This window comes from Hevea brasiliensis, chromosome 1 (assembly GCF_030052815.1).
Source record: "Hevea brasiliensis isolate MT/VB/25A 57/8 chromosome 1, ASM3005281v1, whole genome shotgun sequence".
Lineage (NCBI taxonomy): Eukaryota > Viridiplantae > Streptophyta > Magnoliopsida > Malpighiales > Euphorbiaceae > Hevea > Hevea brasiliensis.
The window spans coordinates 116,170,353-116,195,535 of record NC_079493.1 but is presented as its reverse complement, the minus strand read 5'-3'; the positions used below and the strand labels follow the sequence as shown (position 1 = coordinate 116,195,535).

The window sequence follows — 25,183 nt, the reverse complement described above, 5'->3', positions numbered from 1 at the left end:
TGTTAAAAGTGATGGTTTTGCAAGTCAGGAAATTTTTAATATATTTAAAATTTTCATTTTAGTGTTCACTTTTTTTTTAATAAAAAAAGCTGCTAGCCTGGTTGTGTTAATAAAATTGAGAGTTTAATTATGAAATTCTTTAGTATATGATTTATTTTGAAAATATTGATGGATTAGGATTAATATTGTAATAATAAAAAGACAAGGCTTGATGTAAGAAACTAAATTTAGAATATATATATATATATATATATATATATATATATATATATATATATATATATCTTCTGAAATATTCTATATCTTTTATTAAAAACAAATAATTCCTTCAATCAAATTACAAGAATAACAAATAAAACTAGACCTCCTAAGTCCTAACCAACACAAGACAACCTCCGACAGCTACAAAGGATTCAAACCAAATCCGGCTCTTCTACAACATTGTCAAGCTATAAAACCTCAGATTCTCGAAAAAAAATAATAAAGTAAAAAGATCTACATTTGTAAATATTGTGCTGCACAGAGCCCATCACTATTAAATATGAAGCAGTTATATCATTGCTCACCAGACAAAATTGCAACCCTCACCGTGAACATGATCAAGGGTAAATGCTAATGGCCAAGTTGATCTGAAAAGAACTTCAGTGGCTAATATCTAGTGTGTGATTCTCTTTATGGTATCATAGTTAGTAGAAAGTCTTCTTGCCCATAATGTTTCATTTGGTGACCAAGAAATTGGGAACCCCAAAATGGCACAATATCTTAAATTCAAGAGAGCAAAAGCTATATTCTCATCAGGCCCTCTAAAAAATTCAAGTATTCGTGACTCAGCTTCCTCATCTTCAGAAAGAATGTAATCGTCCTCGAATTCAGCTTTCTTTTCATCAAAAGCATGGTCCTCTTGACAAATCATCCGCATACTCAAAACTTGCAAAGCTTCCATTGCTGTGTTATGAAAATGACGTTCTGCATATGCAGAGAACACATAGTGGCAGGTTGATGGGTCAGGTTCTATTTTCTCACGGTGCATCTGCTCGGCAACAAGCTCAATAACATCGATCCTTCCCTAGATTTTGTTTCACACAAGAGACAACACTCAAACAGATATCATGCCAATATTCAAGTAGTTTTATAACATTCAAATCCAGTTTTTTGAATTCATAGAAATTAAAAAATTTTTTTCTTTTGATTTGTGCATGCATGCATATTCACACGCGCACACGATATGAGATACCTTTTCATATGATTTTTTGAGAATACTATTATATAACAATACATCGGGCTGAATCATTTGTAGAGAATTAGGAATATGAGATACCTTTTCATATGCTTTTTTGAGAATACTATTATATAACAATACATCGGGCTGAATCCCTTCTGAGCTCCCTAGATCCAAAAGTTTCAAGGCTTCATCAAAATTTCCATCATCCAACAGATTCTGACCAAAAAAAAAAAAAAAGGCTAGCAGTGAGAAAATTTCCCGATCCAGAGCTAATTACATAATTTGCAGGTGCTTGCAGTGAACTGCTGCAACTAAGGAGAATCTAACATATGGCACATGCACCAGTAAATAATAGATATAAACTTCCATCTTCCATTTTTTCATATCTATGAAAAATGCACATCCAACAGCAAAATTCTCTGGTTTGTTCATTCAAATGTGAAACATTTCAAATAGATGCACAAAAATTTAGATGGGACAAGACCCTCTGAGGCTCTGAATGAAATCAAAAAGACAAATACCTTTATGAGAGCAGTATAAGTCGCTGCCTGTGGATAAAACCCATCACGCAACATCAAGGAGAGTAGAGCAGATGCAGATTTGTAACACTTAATGTTGCAACAACAATCAATCATTATAGTATAAGTTGCAGCATTTAGCCAGAAACCGTTTGATTTCATATTTTTGAATATTCCAATTGCCAAGTGACTCTGCATCGTCAACCACACATACAATCAGTAGAAAAAAAGGATATCCCCACTGCTAATCAAATAGTAACAACTAAAGATAAGAAACAACGAAAATCACTCACTTCATTGGCCTCAACAAGTGAATGCAAGACTGTATTATAGATAGGCGTTCCCAAATAAGTGTTACTGCGATAGAAAAGGTATTCTGCACTGTGTAAATACTCTATAAGCTCTCTTACCATCCCTTCCGCTCCAAAAGCTTTCAGCTAAAAGGAACCAAAAGAAATAAATACCAATACGATAGTGAGGTCTTGATGTAGAACGAACAGAACAATCAAAAGGGAAAGGAATTCTATAAAAAAAGGGGAATGGAATAAAATTCTCAAACTTCTTATTACTTCAGTTCTCAATTGTCAATAATAATCATAATAAGCTCTCTAGGAAGAATACCTAAATTACATAGGTATTAAAAAACTAATAACTAATTCTACTACTACTACTACTACTATTAGAAATCCCAAATAAAAAAACTACTAAACCATCTAACTAGGAATATCAAACTAACACTAACTAGGAAATTCCAAACACCAGAATTCCTAAAAAATTTAAATACTACTTCCTAATAAAATTTCTAAAAATAGAAACCTAAACTTCCTAATTATAATACAAAATCTGAATGAAAGATCTTAATTTTACACTTAGAATGTATTTGGTAGAATGTTAAAAAAATTAAGGGTTAAATGTTACCCTTGTAAGTTTTAACTTTTAAACCGGGTAATTACTAACCTAATCTCTCATAGGTTAACATTTAACAGCTCAAATGACTATAAATATTAATAAGATGAAAAGTTAACCTAATCTCTTTAAGTATCCAAACAATATTAATAAGGGATTAAAAGTTACAAAGGTAATAATTACCCCTTATTAACGTCGTACCAACATCCCCTTAAAATTAAAATAAGAATAAATATTAAATCTAATCTTCCTTGACTGCATCAGGTCCTCAGCAATGAAAAAAAGATATATTAAATGTTTCACAGGATAGTCATCATAGGGCAAGTGGAAATAGTACGTGCATACGTGAACATCATAGGGCAAGCAAAAATAGTGTGTACGATGAGAACTTGTAATAAAATATAAGGTCCTTACAATGTAAGGGCCAAATAATAGTTTTAATTCATAACTAGCTAAAATATCACCTTAACTTTTCAAATGGATTGGTGAAAAAATTAAGCAAACAATGCAATTATAAATAATCTACAGAAAAATCCCAGACAGGATGACAGAGAACAAGCTTTCCCATGCAGCATTTTCACCTTTTATTATGGATAACCTCTACATGCAGACATGCGTAAGCATTCCCAACAAACTGCATTTTCCATTCTACCAGATTTTCTGTGTCAATTCATTAGGTCAAAGAGGTGTTAAATATCAGTAGTCTAAAGGCATCCAATACTGTTGCTAAACTATGCCATGCTTGATTTACATGTTATTCCAGCGGTCATAACTTTCTTTTGTTAGTTACTGTTAGAATCCATAAATTAGTGTAAATCCCTTAATTAGTGTAAATTAGAGTATAAATAGGAATTATTGTATTTATTGGCTATTATTAGTTTTCTATTTAGTCCTAACTTTTGTATATAAATTAGAATCCTTGTAAATTATTTTTGTATGAAGAAACATAAAAGGAATTCTCCAAATTCTCTGTCTTCTACATGGTATCAGAGCTGTGTCAAAATTTTTTTACGTGAACAGTTTAGTTCTGGATTACACCAAGGTTGAAAGATATGTACGAAGAATCAACTACTATTGTGCGCACAGTGGGAGGAGATACAAGAGCCCTTACCTTTTTACATTAGTTTTAGATGAATTGACGAAACATATACAAGAGAGTATCCCTTGGTGCATAATGTTTGCGGATGATATAGTTCTCATAGATGAGGCGCGATAAGGAGTCAATAGAAAACCAGAGCTTTAGAGAAGTACTCTAGAGTCAAAGGGCTTTAAGTTAAGTAGAACGAAGACAAAATACATGAATTGCAAGTTCAGTGAAGGCCGAACTGGTAATAGGAAATGGAGTGGTATTGCCCTAAAGTAATCACTTTAAATATCTTGGGTCAATCCTTCAAGTAGATGGGGGATGTGAGGATGTTAGTCATAGAATTAAAGCAGAATGATTGAAGTGGAGACGTGGCACAGGAGTTTTATGTGATCGCAAGATTCCCAATACGACCGGCCATATTATATGGTAGTGAGTGTTAGACAATAAAAGAGTCATATTTATCTAAGATAAGAGTTGAGGAGATGAGAATGTTAAGGTGGATGAGTGGTCGTACTAGACTAGATAAAGTCCGTAATGAGAGTATTAGAGAAAAGGTAGGAGTAGTGACAATTGAGGATAAGTTGAGAGAAGGGAGATTGAGGCGGTTTGGTCATATGAAGCATAGACATACGGAGGCTCTAGTTAGACAAGTAGAGCACATTGGGTTAGAGGATAGAAAGAAAATAAGGGGCAAACCTAAACTGACTTGAAGAAGAGTAGTACAACATGACCTAAAAGTATTACACATTTCCGAGGATTTAACCCAAAATCGTTTAGAGTGAAGAAAAAGAATCCATATAGCTGACTCCAAATTTTTGGGATAAAAGTTTAGTTGAGTTGAGTTGAACAGTGTAGTTCTGAGTAGTTTTTTGTGGGTCAAGCTTCTACGTTGTTCTAGGAAGGTAGGTGACTGTCACCACCCACCTGAGGAGGAAGGACACCAACCGATCGGCCTACGCCCGGAGTCCCGCCGCCGTCCGGTGAAGCTCATGAGCTCACGCGCCTTTAGAAGCCTCGCGTCATTCTTCGCGCGCAGACGCGTGCACCCTTTTCCAGTGATTTCTCCGGCTGTGCCTCTTACAGTCGACCTTCCCTGTCCGGCGCGCCTCTGACCAACGTGTTTTCATACCTGGTTTGCACATTTATTTTTTTTGGTACCTTCCGTTGCTCAGTTTCTTGCTGTCTGCCTCGATACCTATTCCTTTAATTGAAAAAATGACTGATGGAAAAAAGAAAACATCTGAAACAAAGGCTGAATTTGTCAGTGATAATCCCTCTTTACAAATTAGTCCTGTAAAGTTGGATGGAACTAATTATTTGGAATGGTCTATATCCTGTCTGCTGTTCATTCAGGCTAGAAGACTGCAGGGGTATATCACTGGAGATAAAAAAAAGCCAGAAAGTGCTAATTCTACCTACAATCAGTGAGAGTCGGAAAACTCTCTTGTTATGTCATGGCTCATTAATTCTACGCAATCTCATATAGCTCATGGATATTTACTGTTGGACAGTGCAACTACCATTTGGAGTGTTGTTTCTTAGACTTATTTTTAAGTTGGGAATGATGCACAAGTTCATGAGCTTAAGAACAAGGTTCACGGAACGAAACAAGGTGAGTTGACTGTTGCTCAGTATTATGCGGAATTGAGTGGTCTATGGCAAGAGTTGGATTTTTATGAGGACTTTCAGGCTTCATGTCCGGCTGATACAGTTAAGTTTCAGAAATTGATTGAGAAAGAGAGCATATATGATTTTCTTGTTGGGCTAAATGTAGAGTATGATCAGATTCGGGTCCAAGTGCTTGGTAAGAATCCTTTGCCTACCTTAAGGTAGACACACTTTTATGTTCAGCAGGAGTGTCATGATCAATTCTACAGCTGTTGATAAGATTGGGCTGACTGCTAACTCCTTACGAGAACAGTCACATGATCCATCAGATAAGAATCACTTGTATTGTGACTACTGTGGGAAATCCCAGCACACCAAAGAACAATGTTGGAAGCTGCATGGCCACCCAACTAAAGGGCGTGGAGGAAAAAGGATGGGCTCGGCGAGACCACAAGCAAATGCATCTGAGGCTGTGAGTGTTTCTGAAGATATTGCTATCACTGGGATATTTTCCAATGAAAAGGTACAAACTCTAAGGCGATTCCTGTCACAGCTTGAATCACAATCCACTACAGTTGCCTCTTCTAACTTCGTCAACTCAAGTAATGCTTTTCTTGCCAATCATAATAATTCATTTTGAGTTATAGATTCTGGAGCAAATAAACATATGACAGGCTCTTCGAATAAATTCATATCCTATTCTCCATGTTCAGGCAAAGAAAAAGTCTGCACTGCGGATGGATCCTTATCCAATTTTTCTGAAACAGGTTCTATTAAATGCACTCCTACTATAAGTCTTAGTTCTGTCTTACATATACTTAACTTTTCTATTAATCTTCTTTCTGTCAGTTCTATCACAAAAGCTCTCAACTGCAAAATTGAATTTTTTCCCACTCACTGTATATTTCAGGAATTGATAACAGGGAGGACGATTGGCAGTGGTAGACTACAAGATGGGTTATATTTATTGAATGATTGTGTTGATCAGGCCATGTTGGGACAGTATATGGGTGCCGAGGAAGAAATTATCAAGTGACCAGTAGACTTGGACATCCTTCATTTACTGTTTAAGAGAAACTTTATTCTCTTTTGTGTAAGTAATGCAAAACTGAATTGTTAGTATGTGATACTTGTGAGTTTACCAAACATGATAGACAATCTTATCCAGCAATAAATAATAAGGCTTCAGTTCCTTTTATGACTATCCATTCTGATGTGTGGGGACCTACTCAAACTGAGTCTTTATCGGGTTATTAATGGTTTGTAACCTTTATTGATTGTTGTAGTAAGTTAACTTGGGTATATCTAATGAAATAAAAAAATGAAGTATTTTCATGTTTTCAGCAGTTTCACAAAATGATTAACACTCAGTTTGATGCTCATATTAAAATACAGAAAACTGATAATGGCACAGAGTATATGAATGGAGTTTTTCAGGAATATTTGAAGTTGTATGAAATTTTGCATTAGACTAGTTGTGTTAACACTAGTGCTCAAAATGAAGTATTTGAGAGAAAAAATAGACACTTACTTGAGGTTGTTAAGTCTCATGTTTACAATGAATATTCTCAAACCTTACTGGGGGGATGCTATTCTTTCTGCTGCATAACTTATTAACAAGATGTTACTCCGAACTTTAAAGTTTAAGAGTCCTTTAGAGGTTTTGCAAGATAAAAATTCATATACTATTCCTTCAAAGGTCTTTGGTTGTGTTTGCTTTGTTCATCAGCCTAATAGGGGGAACTAAGAACCTCGAGCCCTCAAGTGTGTCTTTGTTGGTTATTCTAGTACTCATAAGGGGTATAGGTGTTACCACCCTCCTACACGAAAATATTTTGTGAGCATGGATGTTACCTTTAGGGAATCTGAATCTTTATTTTCATCCAGCTCTTCAAGGGGAGCATAGGAAGGAAGAATAGGTGTCTTTCCCTTCTTCTTTGTCTTCTCCCAACTTTCAACTTTAAAGTGAAAATATGGACTTAAAGCCTATACCTAATAATGACACTCAGGGGGAGTCACCTAAATCTCGAGGGAGACTAAATAGATCAGATTTGAGAATCTATACTCGGCGAAACAAGACAAATATAGCTATCGAGTAGGAAACTGTTGATCAATCGGAATCCCTGAATTCAATTCCTGAACATCATGAGGCATGTGATGAGTCTCCTTTGATTCTTGAAGAGTCTAATTTAATTCTCAATCTACTTTTTCTTCTTCTGATAATGATCTTGATATTCCTATTGCTCTCAAAAAAGGTGTTGGAACTTGTACTAAACATCCCATCTCTAACTTTATTTCCTATTATTCTCTATCTCCATCCCATAGAGTCTTTTTATTGTCTGTTTCCTCTGTTTCTATCCCACAGGATTAGAAGAAAGCGTGTCTTGATCCAAAATGGAAGGCAGCCATGGTGAAGGAGATAGAAAGCTCTGACAAAGAATGAGAAATGGAAACTTGTTACTCTTCCACAGGGAAAAAAACCAATTGGATGCAAGAGTGGGTATTCCATAGTTATTAAAGGCGCGCCTCAAGGCTCGCCAGGCTCGAACCCTAGCGCCTTATGCCCCTAGGTGTGCGCCTTTGTTCCAGGCACAAGGTTCTAGAAAGGCATGCCTTCTTTATTTCCATCTTTAGCGAGTACTTTCATTGGCAAAAAGGACTACCACTTAAAACTCAAACTAACAAACCCAGTTCAAGATATATGCCAAAGAAAAAAAAGAAAAGCATCACATTTATTTGACTTTTATGGATTTTTTAAATTTTTTTACTTTTGCGCCTCACCTCGCTCAGCGTACGCTTGCTCGTTGCACCTTGCGCCTAGGCTCCAAGACTCCTTGGCGCCTTAGTGTGCCTTGAGCCTTTAATAACTATGGGGTATTCACTGTGAAACATATAACAGATGGTTCAATTGAAAGATATAAGGCTAGGCTGGTAGCAAAAGACTTCACACAGACATATAAGGTAAATTATCAGGAAACCTTTGCTCCTATTGCTAAAATGAATACTATCAGAATTTTACTATCATGTGCAGTAAATCTTGAGTGGGATTTGCAATAGTTTGATGTTAAAAATGTCTTTCTACATGGTGATTTGGAAGAAGAAGTGTATATGAAAATTCCTCCAGGATTTGAGGATAAGAAGACCAGAGGAAAAGTTTGTAGATTGAAGAAAAGACTGTATGGCTTAAAACAGTCACCTAGGGCATGGTTTGACAGGTTCAGTAAGGCTATGGTTTCCTTTGGATACTGCCAAAGCAATACTGATCACACATTGTTTATAAAACACTATAGGGGTAAGATCACTCTGCTTATTGTCTATGTAGATTATATTGCGGTAACTAGTGATGATAGGGAATAAATGGCTCATCTGAAGGAGCGATTAGCACAGGAGTTTGAAATCAAAGATTTGGGAAGGCTAAAGTACTTTCTTGGAATAGAGGTTGCCAGATTGCCAAGAGATGTCTTATGGAATGTGTTAGAACAAAAGAGGGTATCTATTAGGTACATACAAGTGTTGAAAGATATGTATAAAGGAGCAACTACTATTGTGCGCACAGTGGGAGGGGACACGAGATTTTCCGATCTTAATTGGATTACACCAAGGATCAGCCATAAGCCCTTACCTTTTTACATTAGTTTTAGATGAATTGGCGAAACATATACAAGAGAATATTCCTTGGTGCATGATGTTTGCGGATGATATTGTTCTGATAGATGAGACACGAGAAGGAGTCAATAGAAAGTTAAAACTTTGAAGAAGTACTCTAGAGTCAAAGGGTTTTAAGTTAAGTAGAACGAAGACAGAATACATGCATTGCAAGTTCAGTGAAAGCCAAACTGGTGATAGGGAAGGAGTTAGTTTGATGGAGTGATACTGTCCCAAAGTAATCACTTTAAATATCTAGGCTCAGTCCTTCAAGTAGATGGGGGATGTGGGGAGGATGTTAGTCATAAGATTAAAGCCGGATGGTTGAAGTGGAGACGTGCTACGGGAGTTTTATGTGATCGTAAGATTCCCAATAAGTTGAAAGGAAAATTTTACCGTACAGCCATACGACCGGCTATGTTTTATGGTAGTGAGTGTTGGGCACTGAAAGAGTCGTATGCGTCTAAGATGAGAGTTGCAGAGATGAGAATGTTAAGGTGGATGAGTGGCCATACTAGACTAGATAAATCCGTAATGAGAGTATTAGAAAAAAGGTAGGAGTGGTGCCAATTGAAGATAAGTTGAGAGAAGGGAGATTGAGGTGGTTTGATAATGTGAAGCGTAGACATACGGAGGCTCCAGTTAGACAAATAGAACACATTAGGTTAGAGGATAGAAAGAAAAAAAGGGGTAGACCTAAATTGACTTGGAGGAGAGTAGTACAACATAACCTAGAAGCATTACACATTTCTTAGGATTTAACCTAAAATCGTTTAGAGTGGAGAAAGCGAATCTATATAACCAACCCCAAATTTTTGGGATAAAGGCTTAGTTGAGTTGAGTTGAGTTGAGGGAGATATTCGAGGTTGGTTGGCAGACTGATTTATCTTTCGCATACCAAACCAAATACAGCATATACAGTGAGTCTAGTGAGTCAGTATATGCATAATCCTCGTGAGCCTCATTTGGAGGCTGTTTTCCGCATCTTGCGATGCTTAAAATCTGCACCTGGGAAAGGACTTCTTTTCTCAAAGCATAGCCATCTTCAGATTAAGGCCTTTACAGATGCAGATTGGGCTGGATCTCTTGATGATAGGAGATCGATATCTAGTTACTGTACTTTTGTTAGTGGTAATCTAGTCACTTGGAGAAGCAAAAAGCAAAATGTGACAGCTAGATCTAGTGTAGAGGCTGAGTTTAGAGCAATGGCTCAAGGTATTTGTAAACTATTATAGTTACGAAAGTTGATGGAGGAATTAAAATTGCTGAAAGCTAATGGTTTGTCCTTGTTCTGTGATAACAAAGCTGCCATCAGTATAGTTCACAATTCAGTTCAGCATTATTAGACCAAGCATATAAAGATTGACAAACACTTCATAAAAGAAAAAGTTGTCAATGGTTCCTTAAGTATCTCTTACATAGGGTCGAAAGACCAGTTAGCTGATGCATTCACTAAAGGATTAAGTTGTAAGGGGTTTCATACCCTAGTTTACAAGTTAGGCATGTGCAACATATATGAACCAACTTGAGGGGGAGTGTCAGAATCCCTTAATTAGTGTAAATTCCTTAATTAGTTTAAATTAGCTATAAATTAGAATATAATTAGGAATCATTGTATTTATTGGCAATTATTAGTTTCCTATTTAGTCCTAGCCTTTGTATATAAATTAAAATCCTTATAAATCATTTTTGTATGAAGAAATATAAAAGAAATTCTCCAAATTCTACAGTTACATCAAGGCACTTCTACCCAAAAGCAGCATCCAGAAACTTACTAAATGAGAAGGTACTGTGGCTATGCAGGAGGGATCCACTTATTTATCAACAAAATAGAAAATCATGATTTGTTAGTTTCTATAATTTTGTAGTGGATAGCATTCATCTTCACAGACAAACATATCTAACAATAATACTGATACTTAAACAAGTCAGCTACTCAAGGCCAGTACCTAGTAAAAGAAATAAATCAACAAAAACATGAATTATGGAGTTACCAAATTCTTCATTGATAAATGGCTGTGCTGAACACCATTTTTCGTCATATCCATCTCAATAGCTTTAATTCTTTTAGCAGAGTCTGCACGTGACAACATATTGCCATCTTCGTATGGAGCATTCACATTACCAAATAATGAAAATAACAGCTCATATGTCCAGATATTTGGCTGGATTTTTAGTTGTTTCATTTTAGCCCACATCCGAATGGCACGCTCCGGTTGCTCCTGCACAATTATTGAACAACAATTTTGCGCTGATTATGAGAACACTCAATTCAAGTACCCATGAGCTTGAGTTGAGTTGTCAAATAATATTCCTGAAGAACATTACAAGTTACATAGAACCAATAAATTTTATAATTGAAATCCATATGGCATAGCACTTTAATTACGCAAACAATTGATCAATAGCTGTGAAGCAGATCAAGCAAGATCACATAGCAATACTGTTTCTAATCACCAATCAACAACTCTTCAATTCAATGCACACATTTTCTATTGACTTAAGTGGATTATAAGTACTCTTTCTCTGTCCCATGTGAGGAAATTCCCCTTTCATATTTTCTTTGTGGAACTTCTTACTAGAGAAAAACAGAACTTTACAAGGAATGCCAATCTGGTGTGAAGTATCAAGTTTACAGAAATTAACTCACCATAGTATCACATGCTTCAAGAAATCTATTATAAGGATGTTGATATTGATAATCTGAAATTTGATCCAGTAAATTCTCTGCCAAATCAAGTTCTAAGACTTGACAACAAGCAATTGAAAGAGTCGCAAGAGTCGAGTTGTTTGGCTTCAAATTCCTCTCTTGCATTATTTCTAACTGTTGAAACATGGAGGGGGGTAATCATTTCATCCATGTAAAACATGAATGTCAATATATTGGTGGAATGGGGAAAAGTGTGATAAACATAATGGCATAAGCACCTAATGAAAAGAAAAAAATTTACCACTTTTATGCCTTCACTTATACCTCTCCCAGAAATAACAGCTCTAATAAAACCATCATATGTATGGCTTGAAGGCTGCACCCCAAGATTTTGCATCTACACAGTAATGAGAAAACAATTTTAACTGAATGAGAAGTGTATATCAAAAGATTTGGCCATGCAAAAAAAATTTAAATATGAAGAAAAGAAAAAACAAGGGGAGAACATAACAAACAGAAGTACCAGAAAAAAAATATATAATGATTATCATGATTCATATTAATAATAACATAACTTAAAAATGATAATCTTAACTATTCATAGAGGTGCATAAACAACATAGAAGTATTCAGATCAACCATCAAATATTTTTGTAGTGTGTAAAATGATGATTTCTCGATTGAACATGGAAAACTAACTGAAAATAGAAGAGCACAAAATATCATTGTATTTAGTTGCTTTAATTATTATGATAGGTAGTAGAGAAGATTCCAGTATGACCAAGCACAACAATACTAGTACAAAAACCTTTTTATTCCATTTCTATAAAGGTATAACTAAAACAAGCACAAGAGATGTTACACAAGTACAGGGAAAAATATCATTACATCAAATGACTATCACAGAATATTTTTAAGGTTAAGAAAATGTCTGACCTGAATCATTAACTGCTCTGCTAATCTATAATTTTGGTTTTGTGCACATGCATATATTACATCGGTAAAAGATGGTCTCAGAACCTTCATGGCAGGAACACATTTAGTTTTATCCAATCCAACTATTCCAGAACTGTCAACTTCTTTTCCGATTTTAGAAATAGTGCTCCATTCTATGCTCCTAGTACAGGGATCTACTTTAACGGGATCAAACTGCTCATCAAACTCCTTCATGTCAAATCTCTGAAGGCCTAATTCAACATTAGAAGGTATAGGAATGTCCAATCTTGAAGAATACAACCTTCCTTCGGCAGTGCTAGTAATAGAAGTGTTTCCTTGAAGGGCCAAAGCTACCATATGTTGCAATGCTTGGTATGCAGAACTTATATCTCTTAACCTTGTAAATGACCATATAAACTTTTTCAAAGAAGAAATACTTGGACTATAGTATTTGATATAATCCTTCCATATCTCATGGACTGCAGACAGGTTTTGCTTACAGACCGCAAGCTGCAAGAGAAAGGGGAAAATTTAGAATGATGAACTTGGCCAGCAATACTCTCAATACTTCACAAACAAGTCAGCTGAAACAAAACAACAAAAAAACTAGTCACTCAACTGTAAATTATCTTCATTTTATTAGCTTTCTAACTTATGCACTTATTTGGGGTGTAGGAGAGGGTGTTAGGCGGGAAGGGGAAATATGAGTTAAGACTTGCTCTTATGCATGCCTTTCAGTAGAAAAGCAATTAAATTACCAGTACTCTTTACAAACCTTGAGAAGCTCTGTGTATGTAACTTCATTCTTCCCCATTGTTTTGCGCTCCATCAAATCCAAACATTGATCGGCATAAACTATATTGCACAATTTTGCACATGCTCCCAAGAAACTATTATAAACAGCAAGACTAGGACTCGTGCCATATTTTTCTCCAATAACATTAATTAGATTCAATGCCTGAACAAACCACAAGGAGAAGAGAACAAACACTTAATAATCAAATACCAATCTCTTTACATCCCCATCCCAAAGAAAAGGGAGTAATGCGTTTCAAGCACAATTTTCAACAACACATATGGCAGCTTAATTGCATTTTTCATTACAAACATCATTCACATTCATCCCTCATGAAAAAACAACTTCATTCTGATTATCAGAAAACCCAGTCATCCCAAAAACAAAAATCAGTCAACAATCTAGAAGAGGTGAGAAGACTAAATCTCCAACATTCGCAATTATTCATAAAATTTTGTAAACTAGTCACAAGATCAGAATAATGACAATATTTCCAATGCATAAACATGACGACATCCAAAATACTTTCACAGAATAAATTCAAATGAATATACCTCCTTCAAATAACCACCTTTACAAAGGGCTTGAGTCATAAACAGGCAGGATATGTTATTGAGGGGAATCTGTTTTTCCTGCATTACGTTCCATATCTCCATGGCAAACTGCAGCCAAAAGCAAACAAAACGATATAACTATTGTAACTAAAAAGGACTGATTAACTCTGGTAACTATAGCAACTAAAAAGGACCCTTGTGGCACCAGATTAACTACTTATTTTTTTGATCCATGATAAAGAATATCCAAACATTTGCTCCAATCGGTGATAATGGCCAATCCTTTTAAATTTTTCAATCATATACACAACCTTTCATATTGGTGTAAATTGTAGCCAACTTGAAACTACATGTGCAATAATCCCCAAATTGCTTATGTTGCATATATTTTTATTCATAAAAATTTCACATAACCATATTTAAACCGTAGGGAGGGAGGGACGACAGAGAAGCAGAGTGAGAAAATGAAGTGAAAACAAATAGACTTTTTTAAGTTCTTTTGATTCTTGTGAAAAATTATTTTTTACAAAAAATATATATAATTAATATTCTTTTGCAGCTTCTTACCCTCTTTTATGGCCAAATGACCAAAAAAAGCCAAAATCATCAAGTACATTTTAAAATTTAGCTAAAACTTTTAATATTATCAATATGATCCTCAAACTTCATATTAGTTTCAATTTTAGCAATTAGGTCATTTGTACCCAAAATTGCTCAAGTTGAAGTAGGTTTTTTAATTTATAAAAATAAATTTAAATGACAAATATGGAACACTAATAAAATATATTTTTTTCCTAATTAGCACGCCATTGCCATGTTAGCCATATCATGTATTTTCGCTTATCAATTAACTTGATTGCTAAAATCGGGAAAAAAAAATGTCAAAGGTTGAGGATCTAATTGATAAAATTAAAAGTTTTGACTAAAATTGAAAATGTCAGCAAAGGTTTGGATTTTTTAGCCATTAGGTCCTCAAATATATCATATACTAATATGAAATTTTTTTAATAAGAGACACGTCATGTTTGCAATTTTGAGAGGTTTAGGCTTTTAGCATGTACCTTTCCAAGTTTGGCTACAATTGACAACACTATAAACGGTTGTATATATGTAATTGACAAAACAGAAAATAAATGACCATAATTGCATACAAGAGCTTTTGGTCATTAAGCCTTATTTTTTTGAGTTGAAAATCAACTAGAGCAAAATACCAATATAAGCTAGAAGGTACTACCAGCATCTATATAATAATAATCCAAAGCATTATCAGAGAATTTGATCCAAGTCACACTGATCATGTGATCCTTTTTTCAAAATCTTCATAAGCATGGCAGCCACAAGATTCAATATCGACTACTTAATGCACCCATGGAGAGATGTTAGCCAGGTCACCCTTAACATAGGATGTTATATATATATATATATATATATATATATATATATATATAAGCATTTGAACTGTTTGGTCTTCATGTTCACTTTAGCTTTCCATTTTAGATTCCCAACAGCATAAGAAAAAAAGGTAAAAAAGCAAAAAAAAAAAAATCCTGTCTTGATTTTGAAATGTAGTTTAAGACATGTTTCAATTTAATGAAATAAAAATTATATCATATATCCGGAAGACATAAATGAAAAAAAAAATGAAAGAGAAAGAAATATTAGATAACCTAATTTCCTAGTTGATTAGCTTACCAATGGATCAGGTGATCTTGCACAGTATCTAAAAATATCAACAAAGTCAGCAGCTCTTAATGACTTGTTTGCATGGCCAAGATCTGAAAGCAGATTGGACGCTCTGCCTCTGTCACCCAAGTCAAGTGCATCAACAATTTGCTTCTGAATTGAATTTGTAGTCAATTCTTTTCCATACCCCAAAATAGCACCACCTGCATTTCAGATCATGCACTACTAAATATCATTTAAAAAGAAAGATTTACATGTTGCTTAGTCCCTTCTTTAAGTATTTATAAACATACATATACAAGAGTGCAATAAAACACACTGATAAGTATGAGCACTCAAACGTTTATTCAGATCAACATCACAGAAGTAGTGATATATGCATTTATCAAGCCAAAAGTGAAAGAAATAATGCCGATTAATAGTGCCTATTATAAAGCAGTTGGTGAAAGGTCCTGATGATAACCCCAAACAGGTAGAAGATGGAACGGGGGATGGAGTATATATATATAACTAGGAGAATTTATCTGTAATGTGTTTGATGCAGTATTCATCCAACTACAGTCATATACCCAATTTACTCTGAAAATGGTGAAGTCCATCAAATTCTAAAAACAAAAACAGATAGATGCAAAAAAACTTTCTTTAGCTTGTAAGAAATATTTTCAAAGACCAATTAAATATGCATGCAAAAAAACAACACTTGCACATTAAAATTATTCTTTATTTTTTTTAGTGCATGTATAGGATACATATCATAATTAGCATAACAAGCAAATGAATCAGTAATATAAATTCCAGATAGAAGATATGCACATTATTACCAACTGAAGTGGCAATACTTCGACAGAATCCCAGTTCACCAGCAACATTTATTTGCCCCTGTGACCACATAATTGTTATGCAGTAAACAACATTGTCATTAATTGTATAAACACCATTAAAAGTCAAAATTGTGAACCATTAACTATTTTGCAATTAACAAGGAGATAACATTTTAAAATACCATACATGTTTAAGCAATTTTGATTTGCTAAACAAGTCTGCAATTGACCACAAAGGAACTCTTCCCCTGTAAAAATCAAATGAAAAAAAGCTAATATTGGGACTTGAAAAGTTGAGATAGACCCATTCTATTATTTACTATTGATGTGTATATCTAGATTTTTATACTTACAGAGATCTGCGCATGCTTTCAGAAAGTTTTTCAAAAAGTCCGAGCTCACTGAGACCAATATACAACAGTGCTGTCTGGATGAAATATTTAGACTGAAATGGATAAATGCATAGATGTCACAACTAGCCCAGTTTAGATGAGGCAAAGGAGCACCACCTGTATCAGGTAAGACATCCACCATGTAATGGCTGGGCAATGGTAAATGAAGCAAGATGCCATCATCTTGAACATCCTCCCCTAATCTAGAAAACACAGGAACAACCACATAAAACCATATAATTGTGGGGAAATTGAAATTGTCTACAAAATTAGGCGCAGCTATTGCTTTGCCACAGCCAAAAAGGTTGTAAGCACAGCCCCTTTAATGAGTAAAATATTTTTTTACCCTCATTTACTCCTTTCCAGTTTTCTTTTTCACCTATACATATGCTTGTCATCAAATTCCAATGCTTAATACCCCATAGAGTCAGAACTTGAAAGTTTACCCAGTGCAAACATAACTAGGATCTTTGAAAGGTGAGAATAAGTCATTCTTTAATAGTATAATTTCTTTCTCTTCTACATCAACTGTTTCAAGCAAAGGACTCTCTTTGGTATCAGTTTCTTTCTCTTCTACATCCACTACCTGAATTACCTAAATTTTGCACTTGGATTGAATCCCCAAACAAATGAACTTGACCAAATACCCTCCCTCACATCCTTCTCAACTCAACTTGAGCAGTTCTCTTTCTTCCATTGTCAAGCATGCTTTAGTTACCTGGACTACTACAAAAGAAACATCAACAAATATATTGCTCCCCCTTCCTAGTTTCTACAGACCCAATTTCCATTCCAAATTAATTCATCAATCAAAGCACTCTGTTTCTCTCTCCAAACCCTCATTGCCTAACCCATCAACAATTACACCCCTTCAAGCCATTAGCCTCTTCAAAGGCCCCTAACTTGGTCTATTACTGGCCCTTGGGTTTGACCTTGAGGCCATATTAAGGTTTCAAAACAGACAACTAGAGCTCAATCATTGGTTTGGTGATATTTACCCCATGAACATTGTTCTCTTCTTCAACTGATGTGATCAATATTCACTGATGGTATTGTCAAAAGCACTAGGCACCCTTAAGGCGAGAAGATCCTCCATTGCCCTAGGCGCTCACCCAGGCGAAGTGAGGCGTTAATAAATAATCAAATGTACAATGTAAAAAAGTCTAACATACTACACAATCAATAAATTGTCAAATTTCATATTCATATTTCATAATAGATTATACTTTTTAAGCTTAATACCAAAACATTCCTCTAATAACACAAAATGTTAAAGCAAAAACCATAATGCACATAATATAATTTAAAAATCTAGATGCATAGTTCAATTTCATTCATTATGCCATGCAAACTCAAAATCCTAATTCTCTAGTCATCATGTGGATGCCGAAAGGTGAAAACAAATCAAGTCAGCTTTTCTCTTTCCCAACTTTTCTTTTCTTTTTTTTTTTAGTTTCTTGCCTTTTTCTCTCCTTGGGAGAGCCTGGTGACGCCTCGCTTGGGCCTCACCTAGGCAGCGCCTAGTTGAAGGCGCCTTGCCTGGGGGCTTCCGGTGCCTAGATTTCGCCTCGCCCAGGCTCCTCTTGACAATACTATTCATTGACATTGGCACATTCCAAAGGTAAAGCAACAATTTCTGTGAATAAAACTCTTTCCAAAAAAAAAAAAAAAAAGAAATTCTCCAACTCAAATAAAGACAAAAACAAAGGAAAAAATCAAATATCTTAAACGACTCTTTGGACAAAGCTAGAGAGAAATATCAAGCTTGTTTTTAAGTTGCCTTTTTGGTCTTGATTCCTTTTAACTGAAAAGAAATATATGTGAGGATTTCTAGGGAGGTGTTGCAGAGAATGAAGATGATGGAAAGAATTAGAAGACTGTAAATCAGAATGGAATATGCTGAATAGAGAAGAAAGAAAAGTATAAAAGGGCCATTTTGTCTGTAAGTACTTAACCAATAAAACCACAGAACTGAAAACCCAATAAATTTCAACTATCTGAAAAGTGAACGACCAGTAAGATTTATCAATCCAAACTTCTGTTTTCATCCATATGAATCAAATTGGTGGTAGTAATTCTAGCAACGGCAGTAGGTGCTGGTGGTGATGTTAATGGCATAGTTTGCAGGGGAAAAATAGAGCTTATGGGGCTAGAGAAGCGCTCTTAAAAGGAATAAAGCTTCTAATACTAAGGGATTTTGAATGCAGTAAACAAAATTATCATGTTCAAAGGGAATTAGACAAAGAATTTTAAGCTCTCACAAATTAACTTTAACAGGAAAATCAAAATTTGAACTTGACACTGTATCAATTCTCTTGCTTACCTTCTTCTTCTTCTTCACTGTGAGCACTAAGCTGCAAGAAAACTATCACTGTCAAGCTCACGACCCACCTCTCCTTCAGCTCTTACAAGTAAACTATCACTTCTATACTTTTCTTCTTCTTCAATTTTGTTGTTCACTCACTTGCCCTTTAACTACAGCCAAAAAAAAAGAGGCATTTATTTTCTCCTCAGCAACCAAACAGAGGTTAAATTCAATAGTTTAATGAATGTTTTTCTGGGCAACCCAAAACAGCCCCCAGATAATGTTCTGTGCGTTTCGAATTTTTCATTGAGAATCAATCAACTTCAGATTTTCACTCTGGGTGAAGAGAATTGTAATGGTAGAAGGGGACACAAAGCATTGGCTTATATACCAAATTACCAGAGGTTATTTTGAAGAAAAGAAAACACAAGGAAGAATCATTAGCACTTCCAAGGAAAACACAGTTCGTGTTTGGGAAATATGGAGGCAAGAAGAGGAAGGTCAAAGGTGGAGGATATTAAAAGGCCTGAACAATTTATCAAGGAGTTCAAAGAGAAGGCCCAATTGATTTGTTTTAGTTTGCTCTAGATGATTTTAGTGTTTTTTTATATGGAATTTCGAGCTCATTCCCTATAGTTTGAAGGAAATTTTTTTTGAAATGCATCTTGAGAGTGAAGATTGAAATACTATCATATTTGAGCAATTTATTTTTTGCTTTGAAATTAATACCCAGAGACAAGAAATAAAACAATTGCCCCATCAAAGGTGCTTCAATTTAGGTTATCTATTGGTAGTCCTATTAACTTTTAAAATGGATTTTGCTCATATCTAGGATTCTTTTCACACCTCTGTTGACTTTAATATGTGCATGTGTGTTTTCTGTGTATGTTTTCAAGTCTAAACGGCGATGAACTTTTATACTGTGTACGTACTTTTTTTGTTCAAGGAGTATGAAACAGCACTTGTTGGAATCTTGTTCCATTATTTGACATACGATCAGGGGTTTTAAGGTTTGCATGTTCAGGGCATGCACATATCATCCCTTGTTTAGCACAGCTATTTCGAACTTCAGGTTTTCTACCATGTGGCCTAAATCATCATTACCATTCATTGATGGGGTTATGTCTCTACTGGGAGCCCCTAATTCAGTCAGTTAGACCCATCCTATCCTAGAGTTAGGTCCATAATGATTGAAAGCCCTTTGATACTTGCATAATCTTGGAAATTTCCATCAGTTTAGTCATAAATTTTTTTAATTATATTGCTAAATGTCTCATGACATGGTGCATTTTCTGGTGTACATTTCATATAATATTCTCTCGTCCACATAAAACTTGACATTGTTTATTTCTCTAATAATTACTAACCTTCTGTTTGCAAATAGGAATTGGACCTCATCCGAATGAAACTTACCATGGGTCATGTGCTAATTATGGAGAAATCATGAGTCTCCCTCAGAATTATCCCATGATTTTTGAAGTTCCTGAAAATCATTTCATCATTCTGCATGAGATCCACGCGTTTGTTTGTGTAGCATTGTAATTGTTGCCAATTAATCCACTGTCCTTACAAAATTTTTGTTGTTTTTCAAGATATCTGAATCCTAAGAATGTGAGTGAGCTAATTTACAAAAAGGGTTATGGAATGGAATGCTAAACAAGCAGAGAGTTCCTCTAATTGATAACAGCATTATTGAACAGGTATCTAATATATCCAGATAAACCTTACACTGCTTGAAGTTTTGTAATGGTTCTAACATTTCTAACATTTGTTTGCTCCGCAGGCCTTAGGGAAGTATGGCATCTCATGTTTAGCAGATATTGAACATACTAGCGTTGGTCCACACTTTAAGAAGATTACTAATTTTGGAGGACCATTTGAACTCAGCAAGACAAAGGGAGGATTGCAAGGAAGAAAGCATCTTACAAGGATGGAGGAGATACCATAAAAATAAATGATTTAATTGATAAGATGAATAGACATGGAGAAAATACATCTCAGAATGGATGTTACTCCACCTAGCATTACCTTAAGGCATGTATCACAGCTTAAAGTTGCTGTGAGTCGGATTTAGAGTTGGCAATGGATATTTTACCCGCAAATTTAAAACTATCCGAACCCGAATCTGTCCCAAACGCAATTAGAATATAATTTATTGCTACCCATACCAGTCCAAAATCCAATTACTACTACCTGCATGCTACCCGAACCCGCCTGAATCCAATTATTTAGTAATTTACGTACAAAGTAACAACTAAAAGTAAGGAGGAAGGACGAAACTCTAAAATAAAAATTCCACCATCCATGTCTAATTTCTGATCCTGCTGCTGTTTGTAACATTTTTGCTTGCTATTTATCAAGCATAAGTTTAAAATAACAAATAGAATTCAAACATGAAATGTTTTACCACATATAGTTCTGCTTCGAAAGTAAACATAAACCATATATAGAAATCTCTAAATCTAAAAGCAAAGAGATGCTTCGCTATAAGTAATTCTAAGTTGGCATTTGCTCAAAAATTGAATAAAATATTATATAATTACATGCTAAACAAACTGATTTTACGCCACTATAAGAAAATGGTAAATTGCATAGCAAGCCAACATCAAACTTCGCTTGAACAACTCATAATTTCATCTATTGACAAGATAGATCCCCAGCATAATTTAAAAGACACAAAACTTCTAGCACTACAATCTAATTTACAAGAGGGAATAAACAACTACAAGTTAAGAACAACAAAGAGTTGTGAACCCAAAAATTATATATATATAAACCCAAATTTTTTTTTGTTCTCTAAATAAAACTGAACCACTCACCTACGATGGATTGCCACTGTGATGCAGGAAGAATGAGGGGCAGCAGATTGCCTATGTGCAGCAGCGAGGCTGATGAGCGGGTGACACTTTGCTTCTGAGCAGAGGCGAGAATGAAGGGTGACGGAAAGATTGGATGGCTGTGATAAATTAGGCCTGTTATGAGGTCGGTTTGCATGAAAATTCCATCCAAACCAACAATCAATCTAAGAAAAATTCATTGTGAATATATTGAAAACCGACCCAACCCGTTGTCAAAAATGAATGGATGGCCGGACGGGTAGTTGCCAAATATAATCATTACCTATAAAACTTTTGTAGAATAATTCATTACCTATAAAACTATGATCCACCATAGATACCACTAAAGTTTAAATATTAAAAAATCATCATTAAAAAATTAAATAAACAAAAATAATCATTTAAAATTTTAAAAAACACAATCATTAAAAATTATAATTTATGGTAAGAAAAATTAAATATTAAATAAATATACAGTCCCTGAAGTACAGTCCATTTGCATCTACTAAATATGCGGTTCTACGATTTTGTCCAAAATATAAATTTCATCAATATTAGCAAAAATATCCAAATTACAAAATGTTAATTAACTATTATGCATTAACCCAATTCTATGACTTTGTCCAAAATATACATTTCATCAACATTAAATAGGCAAGACAGGTGCTACTCTCCCATTGTTGGTTGACATAATTCTGAAAAAAAAAAAAATTAGAAAAATGCAAGCATGTTACTAAATTAATTAGCCTCATTATCCATCTAGAAAATTACAAGAAAATAATTGATTTAGAAGGCTAAATACGCAAGGTTGATATGAACATATATATACACAAGGTGATATGAAATGAAACAAAATTAGGCATTAAATTCAAGAAGCAACCCAATGAAATAAGAAAGCACCACACATCTATTAGGCATTCAGGAAAGCATTATAAATTTTAGGATTAAAATTTAAGGTATAGAGTCCTTCAACCAAACAATAAAAAACATATATTTATTAAATTAAACTGCAACATACTAACCACAAAAGGCCAAAAGAAGGAACTGAGTAAAGGAGACAAAGTGAACTTACAGGCACCAGATTACTTCCTGCCTCAACACCATCCTTCCCAACCTTCCATGCCGTTTGAATAACTATTTTTCAGAACCAAAAAATACCCATTAGCAATGCAAAAATTGCAGCTCTCTTGTAGTTTGCTTAAATTACTAGCACGTCAGAATAACTTCACACAAAGCAGTCAGCCAAAAAAATTAGGAACCTCTAAACAGCATAATATGCCACTAATTGGTGGAGGAATTTGAGCTTTTCAGAAGAACCATGTAGCTCATTACCTAACAATTGATAAAAATACCTTTGACATCAAGCAATATTCAAAATATTTGAGGCAGGCTTATTGAATTAATTATTGTTCAATAACATATGAATCTGCTTCATTTTCATCATAAAATCATTAACTAATAAAATTGTGGTGAAAATAATGATGCTTCACCAAATCATAAATTTATCCATACCAATAAAATTATATATATATATATATATATATATATATATATATATATATATATATATAATCACCACCTTCCCTCCTCTCCTTAACATCTTCTATAAAGATTTGTTTTCCTTTTTTGTTATTCTTTTATTATTTTGTTGTTTCTGTTTTCTTTTACCATTTCTTCCCCTCTAATTCTGTTTGGAAATTTTGCAAGATTTGGAAAGAAATCTGGTCAGATCTTGCTTTGTGGATTGTGGATTTTGTTGGGTTTCATTTCAATACAAAAAAGCTCTACGCTTTCTCTCCCTCTTCTTCCTCTCCACCTTAGGTAGGAACAGAAACCAATATAATATACCAATCCAAAATACTGGAGAGAAAAAAAAAAAAAAAAAAAAAGAGCATCCTTATCGCTGGCCTTCTCCTTTCATTGTTCTTCTTGAGTAGTGTTTTGGATCTTCAATTTGCTGCAATGTCCATAACTGCAGACTTAAAGTTTCATGTTTTAGCTGTTGACGACAGCTTAATAGAAAGAAAACTCATTGAGAGGCTCCTCGAGAACTCATCATATCAAGGTACTATACTTTTCCTAGCTATAAAACAGATAATAGAAAAGGGGAAAATTTCCCTTCATGGGTCTCATTGTTTCATGTGTTTAGGTTCTGTTTTGATTGGGTTCTGAATGTGTCTTGTATAATTGCAGTTACTACAGTTGATTCCGGTAATAGCTCTAGAATTTCTTATTCAGTAATAAACGAATTAAAAAAAGAAAAAATAATATAATTTAAGCTATATTCACTCTGAAGGAGTTGTTAATCATCACAAGAAAGTAGGTTCTCCTGCTGCAATATTGAGGTATAAGGCCGAACCACCCAATGAAGTAACTCACTTTATTGACAGATTAAAATTCCTCATATGACAACATCCCAATAACCCAATTGCACTAATTAGTTAGAAATTAGAACATTCATTGGAGAGACTTACAATATCTTTTTAGATAGTAAACCTTTCTGTTGCTTGATTAAAAGCCCAAAATCTCCTCTTTAATATGTTAAGCACTAAACATGCTCCAATAGCTGGCGCTGCCTTGCTTCTGGTATCAATAGAATGCTCAACTGAAGGATTCTGATATAAACCTAAATCCTTAGATTCTGCAAATTGTGAACATCACAAGAAATTGTTGATTTTTGTCAATTGAGTGTCCATAATACAATCAGAGCATCACTATCCCTACCCTACCAAATCACAATTATGTGGTAATTAAAACTTCTAGTTGCTACGATTTACATCACATATTTAAAAAACAAACCACTGTCTCTCAAATCCCAACGAGGAAATTCAGATGTAGAAGGCTAATGCCACCGCAATCGGCATGACCCAGATCACAAAATGAACATGCAAAGTCAAAGAGCCACCAATATGATAGCTATCACTAAGAAGAATATGCAATTCAGAGCAATAAAAAAAAAACCCTAGAAAAATAATCAAAGACACCAGCATAAGTGAATAATGTGCTTAAATTGCCGGTTCTGTTGCAGCTCAACCAACAAACACAAAAACACATCCACTCACACACTGCATTGCCGATTTGAGGGAGAGGAACGGATGGCGATGAGAGTACTGAGTGAATCGAGTGACTGTGAGAGTGAAGAGCGGGGGAGCCGGCTGAAACCTGCAGGAAGTCGAGACAAAGAGAGCCGAGGGTCTTAAGATGAAAAGTTCAACAGGGACTC

At 34.8% G+C, this 25,183-nt stretch overlaps 1 protein-coding gene across 15 annotated transcripts; it reads right to left on the bottom strand.

The window, feature by feature from the left end:
• Positions 1 to 285: 285 nt before the first annotated feature.
• On the bottom strand, positions 286 to 25,183 carry LOC110640779 (pentatricopeptide repeat-containing protein At1g76280). Of its 15 annotated transcripts, none has more exons than XM_058148246.1 (20): positions 25,023 to 25,183; positions 24,435 to 24,601; positions 23,033 to 23,094; positions 21,943 to 22,095; positions 17,817 to 19,293; positions 16,936 to 17,021; positions 16,780 to 16,827; positions 16,614 to 16,674; positions 16,397 to 16,484; positions 15,615 to 15,808; positions 13,923 to 14,030; positions 13,348 to 13,530; positions 12,573 to 13,082; positions 11,938 to 12,033; positions 11,637 to 11,810; positions 10,981 to 11,208; positions 2,034 to 2,177; positions 1,744 to 1,932; positions 1,319 to 1,438; positions 286 to 1,066 (listed from the first exon to the last, which is right to left on the bottom strand). In XM_058148246.1, the coding sequence occupies exons 7-20, from the start codon at positions 16,791 to 16,793 to the stop codon at positions 656 to 658; spliced, it is 2,520 nt and encodes an 839-aa protein (XP_058004229.1). In that variant the 5' UTR covers positions 16,794 to 16,827; positions 16,936 to 17,021; positions 17,817 to 19,293; positions 21,943 to 22,095; positions 23,033 to 23,094; positions 24,435 to 24,601; positions 25,023 to 25,183; the 3' UTR covers positions 286 to 655. The 15 variants fall into 15 exon arrangements, with proteins under 15 accessions (XP_058004229.1, XP_058004193.1, XP_058004217.1 ...); XM_058148210.1 differs by having other exon boundaries at positions 16,780 to 17,021; positions 17,817 to 17,918; positions 19,142 to 19,293; XM_058148234.1 differs by lacking the exon at positions 16,936 to 17,021 and having other exon boundaries at positions 16,780 to 16,871; positions 17,817 to 17,918; positions 19,142 to 19,293.